The sequence below is a fragment of the Kickxella alabastrina genome (genome assembly GCF_025024165.1).
Source record: "Kickxella alabastrina strain RSA 675 chromosome Unknown BX661scaffold_5, whole genome shotgun sequence".
Taxonomy (NCBI): domain Eukaryota; kingdom Fungi; phylum Kickxellomycota; class Kickxellomycetes; order Kickxellales; family Kickxellaceae; genus Kickxella; species Kickxella alabastrina.
Genome location: NW_026251476.1, coordinates 309,601 through 326,401, shown reverse-complemented (window position 1 = coordinate 326,401; position 16,801 = coordinate 309,601). Strand labels below are relative to the sequence as shown.

Here is a 16,801-nt window from a genome sequence, read left to right as displayed (position 1 = left end):
GGTCAAAAAAGGACGGCCTGTTGGCAAAGTGCAAAAGCAGAAAGATCGCCGTGTGGTAGCAGCGCAGACAAAAGTAACGCACACGCATGGTGAACCGGCGGTTCTCTGTAGACCCGAACTGGGAAAAATCGGTCATCTCCGTACACGCCGTGCTCTTGAAGTCCTCGGCAGGGACCATGCTGTCTCGCCAGGTTAATAGTGCGTCGTGCAGGCGCGCAAACTCGGGGTACTGGAAGAGATTGGTCACAGACTGGCCGTGGGCTGACACAAGAGGCGGTAGCCGTGGCATTTCGAGGAACTGGATGTCGCACGAGCGCATGGACCCGCGCAGCCTGTCAGAAATAGTGAGCTTGACTTTCCAAAGAAACTCGTTCATTTGGCAGACAATGCTCATGACGTTGCACAGCTCGACAAAGGTGTAGGAGAGGGCGCCGGTGCGGATGATGATGTCCTTGCTGATGTTTGGCTGGTGGCGCGTGGGCCAGTGCAGGATTTGCGGCACAGTCACGTCGTCCCAGGTATAGTCGGACCCCGGCGTTGATATGTAGATGCGCGAAGGGTCGATAGTCATTGGGCGGTCGGCCATCATGCTCTGGTAGCTGTCGAGTTGGTAGACAGCCCAGAAGGTGCGGCGCTTGAGCTCCTGGCTGATCCACTCTTCCCATGTCTGGTCTTCGTCGCGCAAATCCAGGTCCAGCGTGTGCCAACCCAGGCGGGTAACTAAGCTAGACGCCAGGCAGGCCAGCGAGTTGTACGACGTGAACTTTGACTGGCCACCAGACAGAGCTGATGCCAGAACGACGGCGCGCACATAGTCTATGGTCGGGCGGTCCAAGCCTGTGAGCAGGCGACGGCGCACACTGGTGTTGAGCATTTCAATGTCGATGTTGCGCCCGGTCTTTTGCATCACGATACGCGCCGTGTACGCCTTTATTGCATCGATGAGCAGCGGGTCAACGTCGCCGTTGACGATGCGGCGCACAAAGGTTGCCGGATGGAATATAGGAATTCGGCCGTAGAAATAGTCAAAGAAGGAAACAATGGCCTCGCGCGTGTCAGCAGGAACCTCGTCGGAAAAGAAGCGCTGCATCACAGTTTCCGTGCCCACTCCGACAGTTTCAGACCTGGCGGACTGCTTTCGCGCAATAGTGGGCGCCAGACTAGGCAGCACACTCGGTATTGTGCTACTTGGATCGCTCACAGTATTTTGTGTAGAATTTGAGTGGCTGGCAGCGATGATGACAGTAGTGGCGGGGGCAGGGGTCAAAGTCACTAAGGGCACATCAGCGCTCTTAGCAGAGGTGTTGTTTGTGGGGGGATAGTGGAGACTGTGATTATGCAGGTTAATGGATGTGGCATCCGTCTCTGTCCTGGCACTTCCACTATTGGTCCGTGCAGCAGCAGCATTATTCGCTTTGCCTCTGTTCTTATCCTTTGGCTTTGGTTTGGGCCCGCGTTTCTTCATCTCGACCCACTTGCATTCACAGCCGGCCTGCTTGCACCCGTCGCAGGTGAAGCCCTCGCCCTCGCATTTGATCTTTTTAGTGTGGCATCGCAGGCATGCCTTGGATCGTCTTTCGCGCCGCCACGGGATGGTAGAGGCGCCGTGCGTACTGGAGGAGCCCGCTCCCACCGACGACAATATCGGGTTTGGTGGTGGCGGTAGCGAGTGCGGGTTCATGTGCATGTAGAATGGTGAGTTGGTGTAGTTGGGGCCTGGCGGAATTGATGACTGCAGCTGCATCAGCGGCTGCTGTGGATACGGCCAGTATCGGTTGTCTACTCGGGGTGCCTGGTTAGGGTGGTAGTGATGCGGCAGTTGTTGCTGATAAATATTCTGAGAATGCGCGTGGGGCTGCGAATGGAAGCCAGAAATTGGCAGGCCCTGGGGTTCTCGAATCTGAGGTTGAGAAATATACTGGTGCTGCTGGTGATGTTGAGGTATTGGTGGTTGTGGTGGTGGCAATGGTGGTGGCTGAGTGGCTGAAAGGACTGTTTTTTTTGCAGAATAAGCCACTGTTTCGATACTGCTATTTCCTGAAAGGATTCTGCTGACATTGTTACTCGAAACAATCGTGCTTTGATGTGAAGGGGTAATATCGGCTGCCGCGTTTGTTTTTGAGTACGCTGTGTCTACCACCTCCTGAGCAGACTGCATATCATTATTCGAAGTGCTGCTCGCAGTGCTGTTTGCCAACACGGGCTTCAGCGGTGCTACCGGATGGACCTTCTCGTTGCGAGAGCTGTTGAGCAATGAGCTGACACTAAACATGCCAGACATTGTCAAAGTGCGTTTAAATAAGAGAAATAGAGGTGATATAAGGTATATAGATATAAAATAACGGTTTAAATAATATAAAAGTCAGAACAGACGATTATCCGTTTTGTTTAGTTTTTAGTTTAATAGAAATTTTAATAACGAAAGAAAAGGTTGCACTTTTAGGGTGTGTCAAGCATAAAAGAAATAAAAAGTAAAAACTTTAAAAGCACAGAAAAAATATAGAAAAAAAGAAAGAACAAGGGTAGCACGGGCAAAGAAAAAGAAAAATGGAACATGAAAAAAGTGTGGACCTCCTTCAAATCCCAAAAAGGAGAGAAAGAAAAGGGATAAAAAATGAAGACCTTTTTTTTTGAAGAATCTGTTGTCCACTTTTTAGACCGTCACATTTGTCTTCTATTTTTCTTTGTAATCCTAATGTTTTTTATGCATCTAAATTTTTGGCTGACTCAAGCTATCCATATATTGCATTCACCTCTCTTTTATTACGCTGACCGTGGTATGCAGGCGATGCGCGCAGAGATGGGGTTTCTTTTTGAATTAGCGCTGTCCACCTCCAAGGCTAAATGCATGAGTGCCGCGTGTGAGAAAAGGGATTTCCCGATTAAGCGAAAATGGCGCTTTTAGTGTTGCAAATAAAATTTGTGTTGATTTACCTCATCCGAGATAATAGAATATATTGCGGCGAGTAATAATAAAGGTAAAAGATAGGTTAAGCGATCGCTCAGATAATATATGGGCGTGTCTATTCCAGCAGTAACAAATGATTATCAGCATATTTCCCACGTCGTTTGTTATCTTTCTTCAACGCTTTTGGCCGAAATTATTTAAAAAATAAAAGATAATCAAATGGTCGCTTGTGATATTTCCATAAATTGGGCAAGTCCCGGAAAAATGCAGCACCTCCAAGGGCTCGATCACAAGCGCGGCTCGAGTGTGAAAGCGGCAAATGTCGATCAAAAATGATGATTTGATTTGCAGATATAAGATACAGCGGATCAAACATGGCGGAAACTGATATTTTTTCTGCTCTGCGGGCGCAACAAAATAAAGCCATGGACGGACAGAGAGGCACTGTTGGACCATGGATCGGGGCCGGCATAGTTATTTTATTAGGCTATCAAACAAGTTATGCGGGACAATGGACTGTTTACGCTCGTCGATGTCTTTGAACGAACCCAGCGACAAGGGTAGCCATTCGCCAAAGCGATCACCAACAGCATCATCTAGATCAGCTCTGCGATCGAACAGCAGCCTTTACCTATTCCTAACAAACGTCATTAACTTTCAAAGTATTTGGGCCGCGGCTCAGCCCGGCAAAACTTTGCTCCAGTAAAAGCTGAGAAACAATGACATTGGCAGGTAGTCACCGGCCGTCTCCACCACAGTGTGAGCAGCAGTAGCAGTAGCAGCAGCAGCAGGTCTCGCTTATTTTCAAAACACAAATCGGCAGTGCGTTGGTCTTTTTTATTTTATTTATATAAATATATAATTTGTTTCATCTATAAAATTTGCGCCCATATTTTGATTGGGTTATTGAGCAGCGGCAGCAACCAAGCAGATTGTGCATAGGCTTTGTCCAAATTGTGTTGTTTGGTGTTGTTAAAATTGCAAAAGTTGCAACAATTAAAAATTAAGATATTAACATTTAATCATTATTATGATATCTCTGCTAATTGTTTTATTTTTAAAAATACTCTAAGATAAACTTGCTACTAGTTTTACTTTGTAGTGCATTGTACACGAGTTTGCTTATTATAAAAAGCAAATATAAAGATCTGCCAGCACGACGTCACAACCCATTTTGTTTATTAAAGCAAAATTGTTGAGTAGTTTGATGATATGGAAGTGGATATCGAGGTCGAGAGCTGTGAAACGAGTTTCCATCAACATGCCGATTAACAGGGCATAAATGGTACCATGTAGGTTCAAATCAGGGGACATAATAATGGCCCCTTGATATGCCCCCGATTCATAACGTACATGTATGGATACGCATATGCGAAGATCGTAAGATTGACATGCCAAGACACCAGTCTGTCTGTAGAAGATCCAGTTCTCGCCAACGGAGTGCACAACTGGTGAAGTGTACAACAAAGGCGATGAGGCACATATATAAGATGAAGCCGGCGCTAGTAGTATTTTAAAAACATCAATAATAAAACCCTTTATAAATTCACCCCTATTTTTCTAACACTAGGAAACTAGTGCTTATCACACCCCCCTCTCACATAACAGTTTCCCTTTTTATAACGCTCACAACACTTTGTTCAAAAGTAATAATGTAATTCCAAAGAAACCATAATTAAATTAAATTAAATGAAGTGAATTCAAACGGAGAAAGCCCCCACAGACTCTATATCCATTTTTGAATTTATTCTTGTCATTAAATTGAGGCTTTTATACTTGTCTTTTATTGTTTTATAGTACAAGTTTTATGACCAATATTTTTTCAAACCCAATATTTTGTGGTGCAAATAACACCAAATATAATGTATAATTCATTTTTATTGATCATTTCTGATTGGCTGAGATTAGTTTTGAGAATTTTGGATCAAGTGAGGCGAGTTGAGTTTTTGAAACCCACCAAAAAAAAGTTGACCTACTTTATGTCGTTATCTGTGAATAAAATGAACTTGGTAAGTGTTTTTTCTCTCCCTCTTTAGTCGTTGCACATTGGCATTAGAGGTTTTTTCTCTTTCAATTCGTTTAAATCTATTTCTGCCAATTTCCATTCATACTTTGGTCCCCCCCCCTCGGGTTTAAATGCTTGCGCCTGGCACAGCCCCGACCAGGCAGCGTGCGCTAGGCAGCTTGCTAACAGCTTCACACATGGCAAAGTGGGCTTTGTCGTCCGAATGCAAGCGATACAACACAGCATGTATGGGTCCGGCATTTCAACAGACGACTGGGACGTCAATGGCAGCGCTCATTTTTCGACAAGGAATTGCAACGCACACAGTAGCAGCAGTAGCAGCAGCAGAGAGCAAATACAAGATGAAATTAGCATCGGGAACCGAACCAGAAACAGTACGGCAGAATAAAATAAAATACGCAGGGTCATTGAAAACAAAAATTTGCTCCTGCACTAGCCGCAAAGCAGTGCCAATTGCAGACAACGATGAGCTGACGCGGTTACTGGAAGGGTTCTGCAAGGGACTCGAGGATAGAGACGTGGGCGCAGCCATACAGGCGTATAAAAGTATCCGAGGCATACTGGCAGCACCGCACGACACCACATGCTCTGAGGACAAGCGGATGCGGCGGCGGCGAGCCAAACTGGGCGACTGGGATAGTTGCTTTTCGGATCTGCGTGCGTTCCACATACTTTTACGGCAGCAGGAATCCAATACCGCTTGCACGGCCGATCAACGGACACAGATTCAGGAGATGATTGTCGATATTATTGAGGATATGCGGTGGCTGGGTCTGCGCGTCGGAGCAACAGAGACTGCCGCCCTAACCTACGCGTATGGTTTCTTGGGTCGGTACACAGATGCTGTTGGCGTGTGGCGTGATAGCGTTGCACAAGTGTATGGTATTGGTGGAGAGGCGGGGGGTCGCGTGCGGCACTTGTTCTTGCAGACGCATGTGTATGGGCTGCGGGCGGCCGTAGCTTTAAGGAACACACAGGTTGTGCGTGAAGTATACGATGGATCAATACGGGGGATGAGTATGTCTCGGTCCGAGCTCGCTGATCGTGCACAGCAGCGGAATAATATCCTGGCCTTCTTCTGGTGTGTGTTTCCCGGCCACTCCGACCGAAAACGCCAGAGCCGTTCGCGCGATTCTCCAGAACACAAATCTACCGGTGTCAGCGACTCTGGTGCAGATCGCGCGTGGGATCCTGCCAGACTTGGATCGCAGTTTTTCGAGCAACTTAATTACGATGTCCAGAAGTGGACCGATGGGTCGGACCGAAAGTTGAACAGCCGGGTTGCCCAGTACTCCATCAGAGCGCTATTTGCCGAGGGACATCGCCAGCGGGCCTTAAAAACCTACATGGCGATTGCACTTCCTCAAACTTATGCTTTTAACAACAATTCTGCGGAGACCGTTATGGCACCAGAGATATTGTGCGAGGTTGTCGGCGGACTATGCCGCCACTTCATGGTTGACAAGGCGTTGGACGTGCTTAGGGGTGCTGAAGGCCAGTATAGAGGCGTATACGCGTGGAACACGTATTTTGACGGTCTTGCGAACAGCTTAAGGTACAAGAGGACTTGCAACCAGACTGCCAACGCTGCCGATCCGCTTGAGAGCCTGCGTCAGGCGATTTTTCTGATGGAGCAGCTTGACAGTATCAAGCCCGACATAGTGACAATGTCAATATGGCTGCGGGCGCACTTTCGGCTGGGCAACTGGACAGGTGCCTATGAGTGTTTTCGCGAGAACTACCGGAGCATGTCCAAGGATATGGTTTGCTGGGATATTCTCATTCGCGGGTTACTGGAAACTGATAGCCGGGAGGCGCATGCTTTGGGATGGCAGGTGGTCGACGAACTGACGCGGCGACCTTTGCCAGGTGCGGACGCGCGTCTTGTGGAAACCATACTTTTGCACGCGTTTCCGCGCTTCGGCAGACACACAGATGCGGGCCCTGGCGGTTCTAAAGATGCTGTGGTTGGCAGGGGTCTTATGGATCGAGTGCTGGGGTGGGTTGAAAGCAATATCTCATTCGACCGTAAAACCACTTACGCCATTATCATCGGCACATTGCTGAGGACTGGTCAAATAGACGGTGCCTTGGAGATGCACCAGACCATGTGTGAGCGGAATTTCTGGCCGACTAAATCCATCAACTGTATGGTTGTACAGGCCCTGGCTCTACACAAATCTCACCAGCACGGTGGTGCGCAATTGACCAATGCGGTTGCTAAAATTATGCACGAGTTTATAGAAACTAGGGTGCCGAAATGGCATATTCCTGCGGTGCACTTGCCGTTGATTAAAAGTGCCGTGTCGGAGAGGCGGTATGGCGATATGTGGGGGATAATTGGCAAACACTATCCTGTGGTTGCAGGATTGCCGTTTCCAGACGCTAATATTTATCGCGCGGCTTTGGAGGCTACTAGGATGCACTGCGACTGGATGCAGCATAGGCTTGTGCTCGACAAGCTGCATAACCACTTGGGACTTATCAGGGGCGATGGCAGCGACAGTAGCGCTGGTGTCGATGGGATTCGGCAGCGGGATTACAAAAGAATGGCAGACGTGTATTGTCACTACAAGAACCAACACCAATAGAGATTGATATAAATAAATAAATGCATGTTATTTTTAAATACAATAATTAATAATTATATATGTGGCATTCAAGTCATCATATCAACACATGTTACAACTACCAAGTAAAAATAAAAAACATACAGTATATTCCATTGATATTCTATTGGTATAGTTTCATCAAAGGATTACTTTTTATTTTGGGTCAGTATTCCAGGCGCAATCTCCTCCCTAATAAACACCTCGCACTGCTCCTTAGTCCCCTCAGGATTCGCCAACTGCCACTCCATAACGCGATCCAAAACATCCTTAATCCCCGGCCCGGGCTTAATCCCCAATAACTTCGCCACAGCCTTCCCATCAACCAAATGCTTAAACGAATAAGCCTCGCCCAGGTTTTCCTCCTTGACTCTCCGCACAAATCCGCCAAACATATCCACCAACCGGGCGTCCACCCCATTGCCACTTTTGAGCATTTCCACGGCGGCCGCGAATATCACCGCCATAGACCACCGCGTTCCGGCCACTCGGATCTGAAGTCCCAACTGGCATCGCGAAAGCTCACCCTTTATGCAGGATTCAGCCATTTGCGTAATTTGATCAGCCAATTGGTGCAGTGCCAGGGTGGTGTCGATATCTGAGTTAGCGAGCTTGAGCCCATCGCGAATAATAACCTGCGCCACAGGCACATTACGCTTACGGTCTGTCACCTGCACATGGCGGAACGGATAAAGGTAAGCTGCAAGCATCAGGGAGCGTTGCGCCTGCGGATCCGCATCAATGCGCGGATCGCCCGGCAAACAATCAAGTATCTCCGTGTTGCGCTCAAGCAGGTCGAGAACATGGCCTGTGAGATGCGCCGCCAGGGGCTCATCAATGGTGGTTGCGGGGTCGAGCCAAGTGGTGGTGGGCGGCGGGCGGAAGATGTCCAAGTAAAGGCCGAAGCGCAGGATCAGCTGGATCGATAGCAGCGGATGAGGTCCCCCGGCCATTTTCTCCAGCTCAACGCCAACACGCTCCCTGCTGATCTTCCGATTCAGATCCTCCTTAATCTCCGTCCTTCCCATTGCCTCGCTCGTCTCCTTATCGATCACGTAACTGAACCGACTGGCAAAGCGCAACACCCGCAGGACTCTCAAAGGGTCATCTGTAAAAGTCTTAAATGGATCCAATGGTGTCCTAATAACACCCGCTTTCAGATCCTCCAGCCCCTTACCAGTGAAATCCTCCACCTCCCTCGTATGTATGTTATAAAACAGGGCGTTTATCGTAATATCCCGCCTCAAGGCATCCTCCAGCGGCGTACCAAATGCCACATTCGGTATTCTACTATCCCCATTATACGTTTCACTACGTAAATTAACAAAATCCACAAGCAAGCCCAAAACGCTCGTCGTGGCAGTCTCCAAATGCTTGGACCGTTCGGGGTTCTGAGTGATCTTCGCAACAGTGCGGGTCGGATGGCCGGTGTCCTGGAGATACTGGTTGACATGCTGGGCTAGTTCGTAGCCGTTCATGTGGTCGATGGCTATGTCCACATCATGGGACTCTAGTCCGAGAAGTTTGTCCCGAACCCATCCTCCTGCTATGCGAAGTACGAGGCGTGGTTCCTTTGGCTGTTGCTCGTGGATGCGCTCGACGACAGTTGTGAGGAGCTCGCAGATTTGAGCTTCAATTGGGGTGAGGTTTATGCTCATTTCTTTAGAGGGGCTGTTTTGGCGTTGCTTTTTTGTACTGTTCAATGGTGTGCTGCTGCTGCTGCTTCTGCTGCTGCTGCTGCTGAGGGCAGACTGTTGGCGCTTTAAAGAAGTCAATTTAAAAGTAGTGGTGGCTGGTTTGCGTGAAAGAAGAAAACGAAATGCTGAAGAAAGAGAAGGAGCAGCAGCAAATCTCTTCATGAGCGAAAAAATAAAAATAAAAATAAAAATAAAGAGAAATAAAGAGGAAAAGAGAATAAAGGGTTTGGTTAGAAAAACAAAAGTTTGCCTTCTTATAAAGAAAAAACAAGTGTGTATCTAAAAGCCCTACGTTTGCGCATTGACGCGGGATTTTCTGCACTCTGGGCATACGTAGCGGACGGTTTCCCAGTCGTCCTCATCGATGTCGCGGCCAATGCGTTGAGCCTCGGCGCGTAGTGCGCACCCAAGGTGTCTCCAGACATTGCATTTTTCGCAGGCGGTCATTGCGCGGCCATCGTCGTAGTTGTGGCCGGACTTCCCGCACGAGCACCTGAACATCCAGTCGTCCTCGTCCATCTCCATCTCCATATGCATATCCGGCTGAGGCCTTGGCTTTGGCATTGGCTCTGACTTTAGTTCTGGCTCCGGCTTTAGTTCTGGCCCTGGCTCTGGCCTTGTTTCTGGCCCTGGCTCTGGCTCTGGCTCGGCGTTGGTTGTTTCCACAGCCGCAGCACCATCGGCATTGCCGCTGCTGCGGATAGCCAGCGCAATCTCGGCGTCATCCAAAGCAGATCGACGTGCAGCCTCGCGTCTCCACGCCCTTTCCCTCCGGCCCACCTCCACGGCCTCCTCCTCCCCAGTCTCCTCCTCCCTCAAGCGTCTCCTCCCAGCTCCCTCGGCCATAGCCTTTGCATCCTCAATAGATTCGCGCACAGCAATCCTCGACGAGCGCTTCCTCACCCCCATGGCATCAGCCCCCGCCACCGCAGCAGCAGCCACGCTCCTGGCGTGCTTTCTCCTAGCATCAAGCGCTAATCTATGAGCAATATCTGGAGCCATCTCGGCCAAAAGCTTATGCAGTGCACGTTCCCCAGGGTGCTTCGACCGGCAGAATAAGCGCGCAGCCACAGTGGTCCACTCCACAGGAGTCTCGCAAAGCAATTCCCAAAGATCACCATCGCTCTCGCGGACCCCGTGCCGTGGCAGATCGGCCAGCTCCAGGGCTTCCGCCGAGACATCTAGTGCTGCCGAGCTCACGGTGTATTTTCGCATACTGGTGCGCCTCCTATGAGGCTCCCTTGCCTCCACCAGGCCCTGCTCATTGGTGCCTAGCAGGAGATCGGCAATGTCGCGTGGTGTTTCTCGATACAGCTGCGAGCCGCAGAGCACCCAGTATATGCGCCCCAACGCATCAACACCCAGCGGCTCCACCCGCCACTTACCCTCTTCAGCAGTCTCCGTGGCCTTCCCCCGTACCATCTCAGGCTTACACAACACCAGCTCACACGTTTCCAAAACCATCCCAGCCCTTTCCCGTGCAGCCCCAATTTGAAATATGCCTTGGGCGTATTTTTCAGGCACTCTGCCGGTGAATTTCTCCCAGGCTCGTTGCACATGGGCGTCCAAGTTATGCTCATCAATGTTGCGGTTGCCTGTGAGCGTGCGCAGGCTGCGAATGAGTATGTGCGTGAGAAGGGCGGGTGTGGGTGATGGGTCGGCTGGTGTGGTGAGGAGCTCTGTGTGGAGCTGGTCGAGGTCCGGGGCGCTGTGCAGTTTGAGCGAAGGGTGGAAGAGGTGGAGGAAATGACACAGCTGGGCGAATTCTCGGCTGTCGCGTAGTGTCGCTTGTCGCCGCGGCGATGCGTACGTGCTTGTGGCAAACGGCATTCCTTAATTTTATTTTTATTCTCCGTCGACAATGGAATTGAAAGTAATTTAAATAAAAAGAGGAAGAAAAATAATTAATTAATTAAAAAAGAGAAGAGAGCATTTCTCACACGATCGCTCAACTCGCGTTGGCATGCGGCATAAAAGCCCTCTCCCTCTCTTGACTTTTAAGAACAAAAAATAAAGCAGCTCTGGGCCTCCTCTCCTCTCTTCTCTGTCGCCACCATCAGGCCTGGTGAAAGGTCCAGCATACAGTCTGGAATAAATTCAAAAAAATCAATTATTTTCTACTCGTACTTTGGTTTGAGAGGCCGCACGGGGATCGGCGCACCAGACAAGCACAGAGTGGATTTGTATTTTGACGCCTCCTCAAACGCCCACGAGCCGCCAGGTGTCCTCACAGCGCCCAGGTTCGCCAGATCGCCGCCAATCGCCACTGCCGCACCATTACCGCCATTGCACTTGGCCGAACCACCAGCAGCAGAGCTACCAGCAGCAGCAGCCGCAGCAGGTGGTGATTCAAGGGCCATTGCCAGTGCCGTGCGCACATACGACGCGGGCTCAGAGATCTTGGCAACCGCCTTGACCAGATCCTCCTCCGACAAACTCTCATCTGCGGTCCTCTTGAACAGCTCAACAACTCTTTGCAGCACCTCGGCCTCAGTCGCGGCCTCAGTCGCGGTCTCAGTTGCGGTCTCAGTCGCGGTCTCAGTTGTGGTCTCAGTCGCGGTCCCAGCCTCGGTCCCAGCAGCAGCAGCCTTGAAATCCTTAAGCGCAGCCACAAATTCCTGCACATCCTCCAGCGTCAGCCTCTTTGCGCCGTCGCGCAAAAAACACCCATGCAGTGCAATGACAATCTCCGGGTACATTGCCAGTTCAGCCACCGACGGCCTAAAGATCTTAGCCGACCATATAGTCATGGTCAGAAGCTTCACCGAGCAGGCGCGCTCCGGATCAACATACATATCCCAGAACCTCAGCACATCCTCCTTCCTAAGCCCGGCCAGCACCGCAAGGTCAAAGTCAATCTTGTCAAACTCATAGTATCCGGACCCCATGTGCTTCCAGAACTGCGACGCCTCCTCAAAAATGTTCTTCAGCTTTTCCTCCAGCCGCACCTTCAGGCTATTCGCGTATTTATCGAATTGTTCTTGGGTCATTTCCAGGAGTCGCAGACGGAACCCACGAATAAAGTGCGCGATTCGCTGAGTCACGTAGGCTGGGTTGGATTCGCTCTGGACGATGCAGCGGAGGGACATGGGCCCGCCGGAGTACTTACGCCCGGTGCAGTATGTTAGGTACCCGAGCTGCTCCTTGGTGCGCAGCTGGTCAAAGAACGGCTCCTGGACGATCAGCAAGAGCAAATCCATCAGCACACGCTCCTCGTGGTCCTCCGTCTGCCCAACGTACACGGACACATCCACGCTGCTGTTCAAATTGGCCTCGTCCGGCATTGCCTCGTGATGCACATAGCTGCCAAAGTTATGCAGCAGGGCGCGCGCCGGCCGCCTTGCGTACTCGGGCAGTGGCAGCGTATCCATCGTTGTCATCACAATATCTGCTGCTGCCAGAGCCTCGGCTTCGGAAAAATTGCCCAGCACCAGCATCTGCACCCTGGCCTGCTCAAACAGTGTATCTACAAACACCTGCAGCCGCTCCTTAGTCACCAACCCAAACACCGCCTGCTTATCCGTATACCGCCACATCGTCCCCTGGTTCAAATACTGCGTGTTGGTCTGCACGTGATTGTACGGCTCCGCGTGCTTAGCGTTCTCCAACTTCTTGCGCACCTCACGGCTGTACGTCTCAAACTGCGTATCGTCCACTGCAAACGACTTGACAGTCTCCAGGAGGATCCGCAGCAGCTGCGGTAGCTTGTCGTTGAAGCCATCAATTTGCAGCGAAAGCCCGGAGATTGTCTCGCTGACGTTGAACCATAGCCCGGCCACCTGCGCATCATACGTGACTTCGGCTAGGATATCGTTGAGGATCAGAACGAAAAGCTGGTTGAAAATCGCGTTCAGCGGGGAATCGTATGCGCGCGGCGTCTCGATCTTCACCTGGATGTTGCCTCGCGGAAGCAGGAACCGGTCGTCCTGCTTGAACCACAGCTCCAGCCCCTCGGTCATCCGAAGCAGCTCCGGCTCCTTCGCCGGCTCCTCAGCCTTCTCCGTGGCCTTCACCGCAAGGTTGTCCGGGATAAACTGGTTCGGCCCCGGCAGGTTGAGCTCCTCGAACACAAGCTCCGCGCGCAAATCGCGCATTAGCTCGGCCGGAATCGCGTCCACACGGTACTTGCACCCGTAGTACTTCTCCTCCTTATCGAACTCAACGTCGATCATCTCGTGAGCGGCCAAGAGGATGCGGAAGTTCTGCGGGTTGAGGAACCCCTGAACCCACTCGAGCAGCTCCTCGTTAAAGTCCGCCACCAGCAGCGAATCCGGCAGGATCTTGCCTGGCGGCAAGTACTTCTGCTGCATGGTGTTCGCCAGGTTCATCGCCAGATTGACCGCGTTGAGCTTCTCCATGAACCGGTACTCGATCTCGCTCACCCGGCATAGCTCCTCCTGGTACCATCTCTGCGGGCCCTTAGCCAGAAGCAGCTGAATGTACGCGAAGACCGCGCGGATCGCGTCCTCGTAATGCTCCATGCCGGACTCCGTCAGATGGACCGTGATCTTGAACATATCAAAGCCCTCAGCGGACGTCGTCGCGCGCCCGGCAATGACACCGGTGGCCCACCCGCGCTTCTTCAAATACGACAGCACCGAGCCCTTGCCCTCGTGGCCGAGAAGCGACCCGAGGTAGCGCCCGGGCTTGAGCACGTAAAAGGGCTTGATGTCCGGCAGCGAAAATGTCAGCTCTAGAGTGCGCTGCTGCCGAACAGTCTTCAGCCTAATAATCCTGCCGAGCTCCTTCTCCGTCAGCGGGTGCCCCTTGAACATTGGCTTCGTCATGCCCTTGCTCAAGATCGGCGAGAACTTGGCAACCGTCCACTCCGTCAGTTGATCCAGCGAATCCCGACCCACCACAACCAGCTTCATTATATCCGCCGAGTAGTATTTCGCGTGAAACTTGAGCAATTCCGCGCGCAAATCCACGCTTTGTTCCTTGGCAGACCCAGATAGCGTATCGTAGTTGCCGGTGGCAAAGAGACTGAATGGGTGGTTGGGGCTTGATAGCTCCTTCTCAATCTGGTACTGTCGCCACATATCGCTCTGGATATTCTTCTTGTGCTCAGAGTCTACCGCTTTGACCTCGCGGTCAGTGCAGTCTGGTGCGAAAAGAGGGTCGATGAAGAACTGCGAGAATCGATCGAGTGCGCCCTCGAGTGCATCATAGGTTACGTCAAAGTAGTAGCAGGTGTCCTCGAGATCCGTGTACGCGTTGGAGCTACCGCCATGAGCCGAGAGGTACTATATAGGCGAGAAAGTATTTAAGATTTTTTAGAAAGAAGAAAATGTGGCTATGTATTGTGATGAAATTTATATTTATATTTATATTTTTTTGTGTGGGTTGCCAAATACGTTGTTTTGCAACAAAAAATTCTCGTTTTTTTCTTATTAATACTTACCGAGCTGTACTCGTTTTCCTTGGGATACTTTGAGGTGCCCTATATTGCATAATCACAAATAACAATGCGTGAGTAAAAAAAATAGAGATGTTAGTTGTATCAGTTTGTCTGGGATTATAGAAAAAAATACACAAAATCTGCAGATTACACATGTAAACATAGCCCACATAAGGAAAGCGCACATGCATACGAGTGCATTTCACTCTCATTATTTTTCATCTCTCATTTTGACACCCAAATAAAACAAACTAAAAGAAACACCAAAAGCAAAACAAAAAACAAAAAAACAAATACACTTTTTCAAGAGATAAAATCAACAGCGTACCATGAAAAGCAAGTGCTCGCAGAAATGCGCCAAACCTTGGTACAAAGGTGGGTCCGCCAGACTCCCCACATTGACATCCATCGCCGCGCATGCCTTGCTCTCCGTCGCATCATGAATCACCATAGCGGTCATTCCGTTTGGAAGCCTGATAAGACGGTACTCGCGCACATCGCTCTCTGACTTGTTTAAATCGCCGATAAACTCACTGTACGGCTGCTTTGACTCTATCGTGGTGCAGGCCACAAAGTCCGTTTCAAAGTCGGCCACTGGGGGAAGGAATTTGTTGTCCTTTTGCGTAGGCAGACTGTCCAACAATTCAAACGTACGAGTCATTTCAAGGCAAAAAAGAATAAATAATTATTAGTAAAATATAAAATGGAAAAAATTATTATTTTTGATTTTTTCGAGAAACAAGAAAGGATTGGCCTTACTGGATGTTCGTCCTTTTTTTCTCTCGTTTTGGCCACTTTTTTGTATTACTTGTTTCGGGTTTAGGTTTACAGAAAAAAAAAGACAAAAAAAGTAGTAACAAGCAAGAAAATGAGAAAAAAAGCTTCAACAATGCTTGAAAGAATACAATCATTCTTTCCAGTTTGTTTTTGCTTTTTTTCCACTTGTTAACAGTGTGTGTATTCTAATGCATAACGGCCTGTACTTGAATTTCATCTTTTTTCTTATGGCCTGCTAGATGGAGACGTCATTCATCAGCCATATCAGTATATCAGTGTGTGGCTGCATAATAATCAAGATTTTAAGCAGCAATAAATCAAAGGCTAGTGATCTCGTTAATTTTTTGTTTTACTTAATTTTGTTTTAATTTTTGGAGCTGTAAGGGAGCTTTGATGACTGAATGCTAGCTTGACTTTGCTTGCTAGCTCTCAACTCAGCAGAGCTTAGTGGCGTGAATCACCAGAACCTTTTTAATGTGTATAGGTATAGCTGAACTAATAAATACAGCTCGGACCAAAACCGATACATTTTTTCATTTTTTATTTTTCAGTGTATACAGTATACATAATCCAACTTGCAACCAATTGCTCGCCAATCATTATCATTGGAAACAAAACTATTAACTTTTCTTACAATATTTACAACTTGCTTAGAAATTATCAAATTGTTTGGCCCAGTCCTTGTGTTCTTTTGCTTATCAGTACTGCGGCTTTTAGTTATTTTGGAGATAAATGGGTTTTGCCTCATAACACAAAAATGATGACAAATCAACTTACATCGCCATGCCCAGTGGGACTAGGGTATATTAATAATTAAACCGAGATGACATTTGGGATATTAGGGTAGAAGATACGACAAGTATAAAAAGTTGATGGCCCAAAAAATGAGACAGGCTTGGCCCAAGCTGTATATGCACAAAAAGTCAGATATATGTTGTCAATTAATTGATGATAAGTAAAAAAATGCTGAAAATGGGAAAATAGGAAAACATTGATAGGAGAGTTATTGAGAGGCAGGAATGTGTGTGATGAGCTTTTTTATGGCAATAAAAGGCAAATATAAGATTGATATGTCAAAGTATAAATACTATTAATTTATATAAAAAGTAAAAGGCTGATATAAAGAAAACTGGATAAATTGAAAAACAAAGTATGAATCTCTAATGCGGGTCACAAGATAATCGGTTTGTAAAAAATAAAAACTGAAAAATAAAACAAGTTGAAAAAAACAAGGAGTGGGGTGCTGCTGCGACGCCATTATAATGGAATCTCACTTTCGACTTTGAGTGAGAACCACCATCGCTCCAATAGGCTAATCAGGTAGGCACAGAGTGTTTTGCAGCAATCGCTATCGGCCCCAGATAAGAATGTAGTGATGTACAC

General features: G+C 48.9%; 4 protein-coding genes across 4 annotated transcripts; 1 reads left to right on the top strand and 3 right to left on the bottom strand.

Moving 5' to 3' along the window:
• Nucleotides 1-3,440: 3,440 nt before the first annotated feature.
• On the top strand, nucleotides 3,441-7,525 carry BX661DRAFT_196863 (uncharacterized protein; the record flags this gene model as incomplete). The annotated part of the gene is made up of 4 exons (XM_051538085.1): nucleotides 3,441-3,468; nucleotides 3,645-3,699; nucleotides 5,064-5,248; nucleotides 5,379-7,525. 4 exons carry the CDS (start codon nucleotides 3,441-3,443, stop codon nucleotides 7,523-7,525), a joined length of 2,415 nt encoding a protein of 804 aa, XP_051393371.1.
• Nucleotides 7,526-7,692: 167 nt separating this feature from the next.
• Nucleotides 7,693-9,021, bottom strand: BX661DRAFT_141311 (uncharacterized protein; the record flags this gene model as incomplete). Its single annotated transcript, XM_051532887.1, has 1 exon — nucleotides 7,693-9,021. The coding sequence occupies one exon, from the start codon at nucleotides 9,019-9,021 to the stop codon at nucleotides 7,693-7,695; it is 1,329 nt and encodes a 442-aa protein (XP_051393370.1).
• A 396-nt stretch (nucleotides 9,022-9,417) lies between these two features.
• On the bottom strand, nucleotides 9,418-11,164 carry BX661DRAFT_178907 (uncharacterized protein). Its single transcript, XM_051535046.1, has one exon. It carries the CDS (start codon nucleotides 11,068-11,070, stop codon nucleotides 9,529-9,531), a length of 1,542 nt encoding a protein of 513 aa, XP_051393369.1. The 5' UTR covers nucleotides 11,071-11,164; the 3' UTR covers nucleotides 9,418-9,528.
• BX661DRAFT_178906 (Metalloenzyme, LuxS/M16 peptidase-like protein) lies at nucleotides 11,165-15,384 on the bottom strand. The gene is made up of 3 exons (XM_051535045.1): nucleotides 14,970-15,384; nucleotides 14,645-14,683; nucleotides 11,165-14,486 (listed from the first exon to the last, which is right to left on the bottom strand). The coding sequence occupies exons 1-3, from the start codon at nucleotides 15,300-15,302 to the stop codon at nucleotides 11,358-11,360; spliced, it is 3,501 nt and encodes a 1,166-aa protein (XP_051393368.1). The 5' UTR covers nucleotides 15,303-15,384; the 3' UTR covers nucleotides 11,165-11,357.
• Between the last annotated feature and the right edge of the window lie 1,417 nt (nucleotides 15,385-16,801).

Bases quoted from the DNA above. Each gene is read 5' to 3' on its own strand.
- BX661DRAFT_178907 (XM_051535046.1), bottom strand. From the start codon at position 11,070: ATGCCGTTTGCCACAAGCACGTACGCATCGCCGCGGCGACAAGCGACA.
- BX661DRAFT_178906 (XM_051535045.1), bottom strand. From the start codon at position 15,302: ATGACTCGTACGTTTGAATTGTTGGACAGTCTGCCTACGCAAAAGGAC. The intron at 14,684-14,969 runs GTACGCTGTTGA...TATGCAATATAG, and splicing joins GCGAGCACTTGCTTTTCATG to GGCACCTCAAAGTATCCCAA. The intron at 14,487-14,644 runs GTAAGTATTAAT...TCGCCTATATAG, and splicing joins AGGAAAACGAGTACAGCTCG to TACCTCTCGGCTCATGGCGG.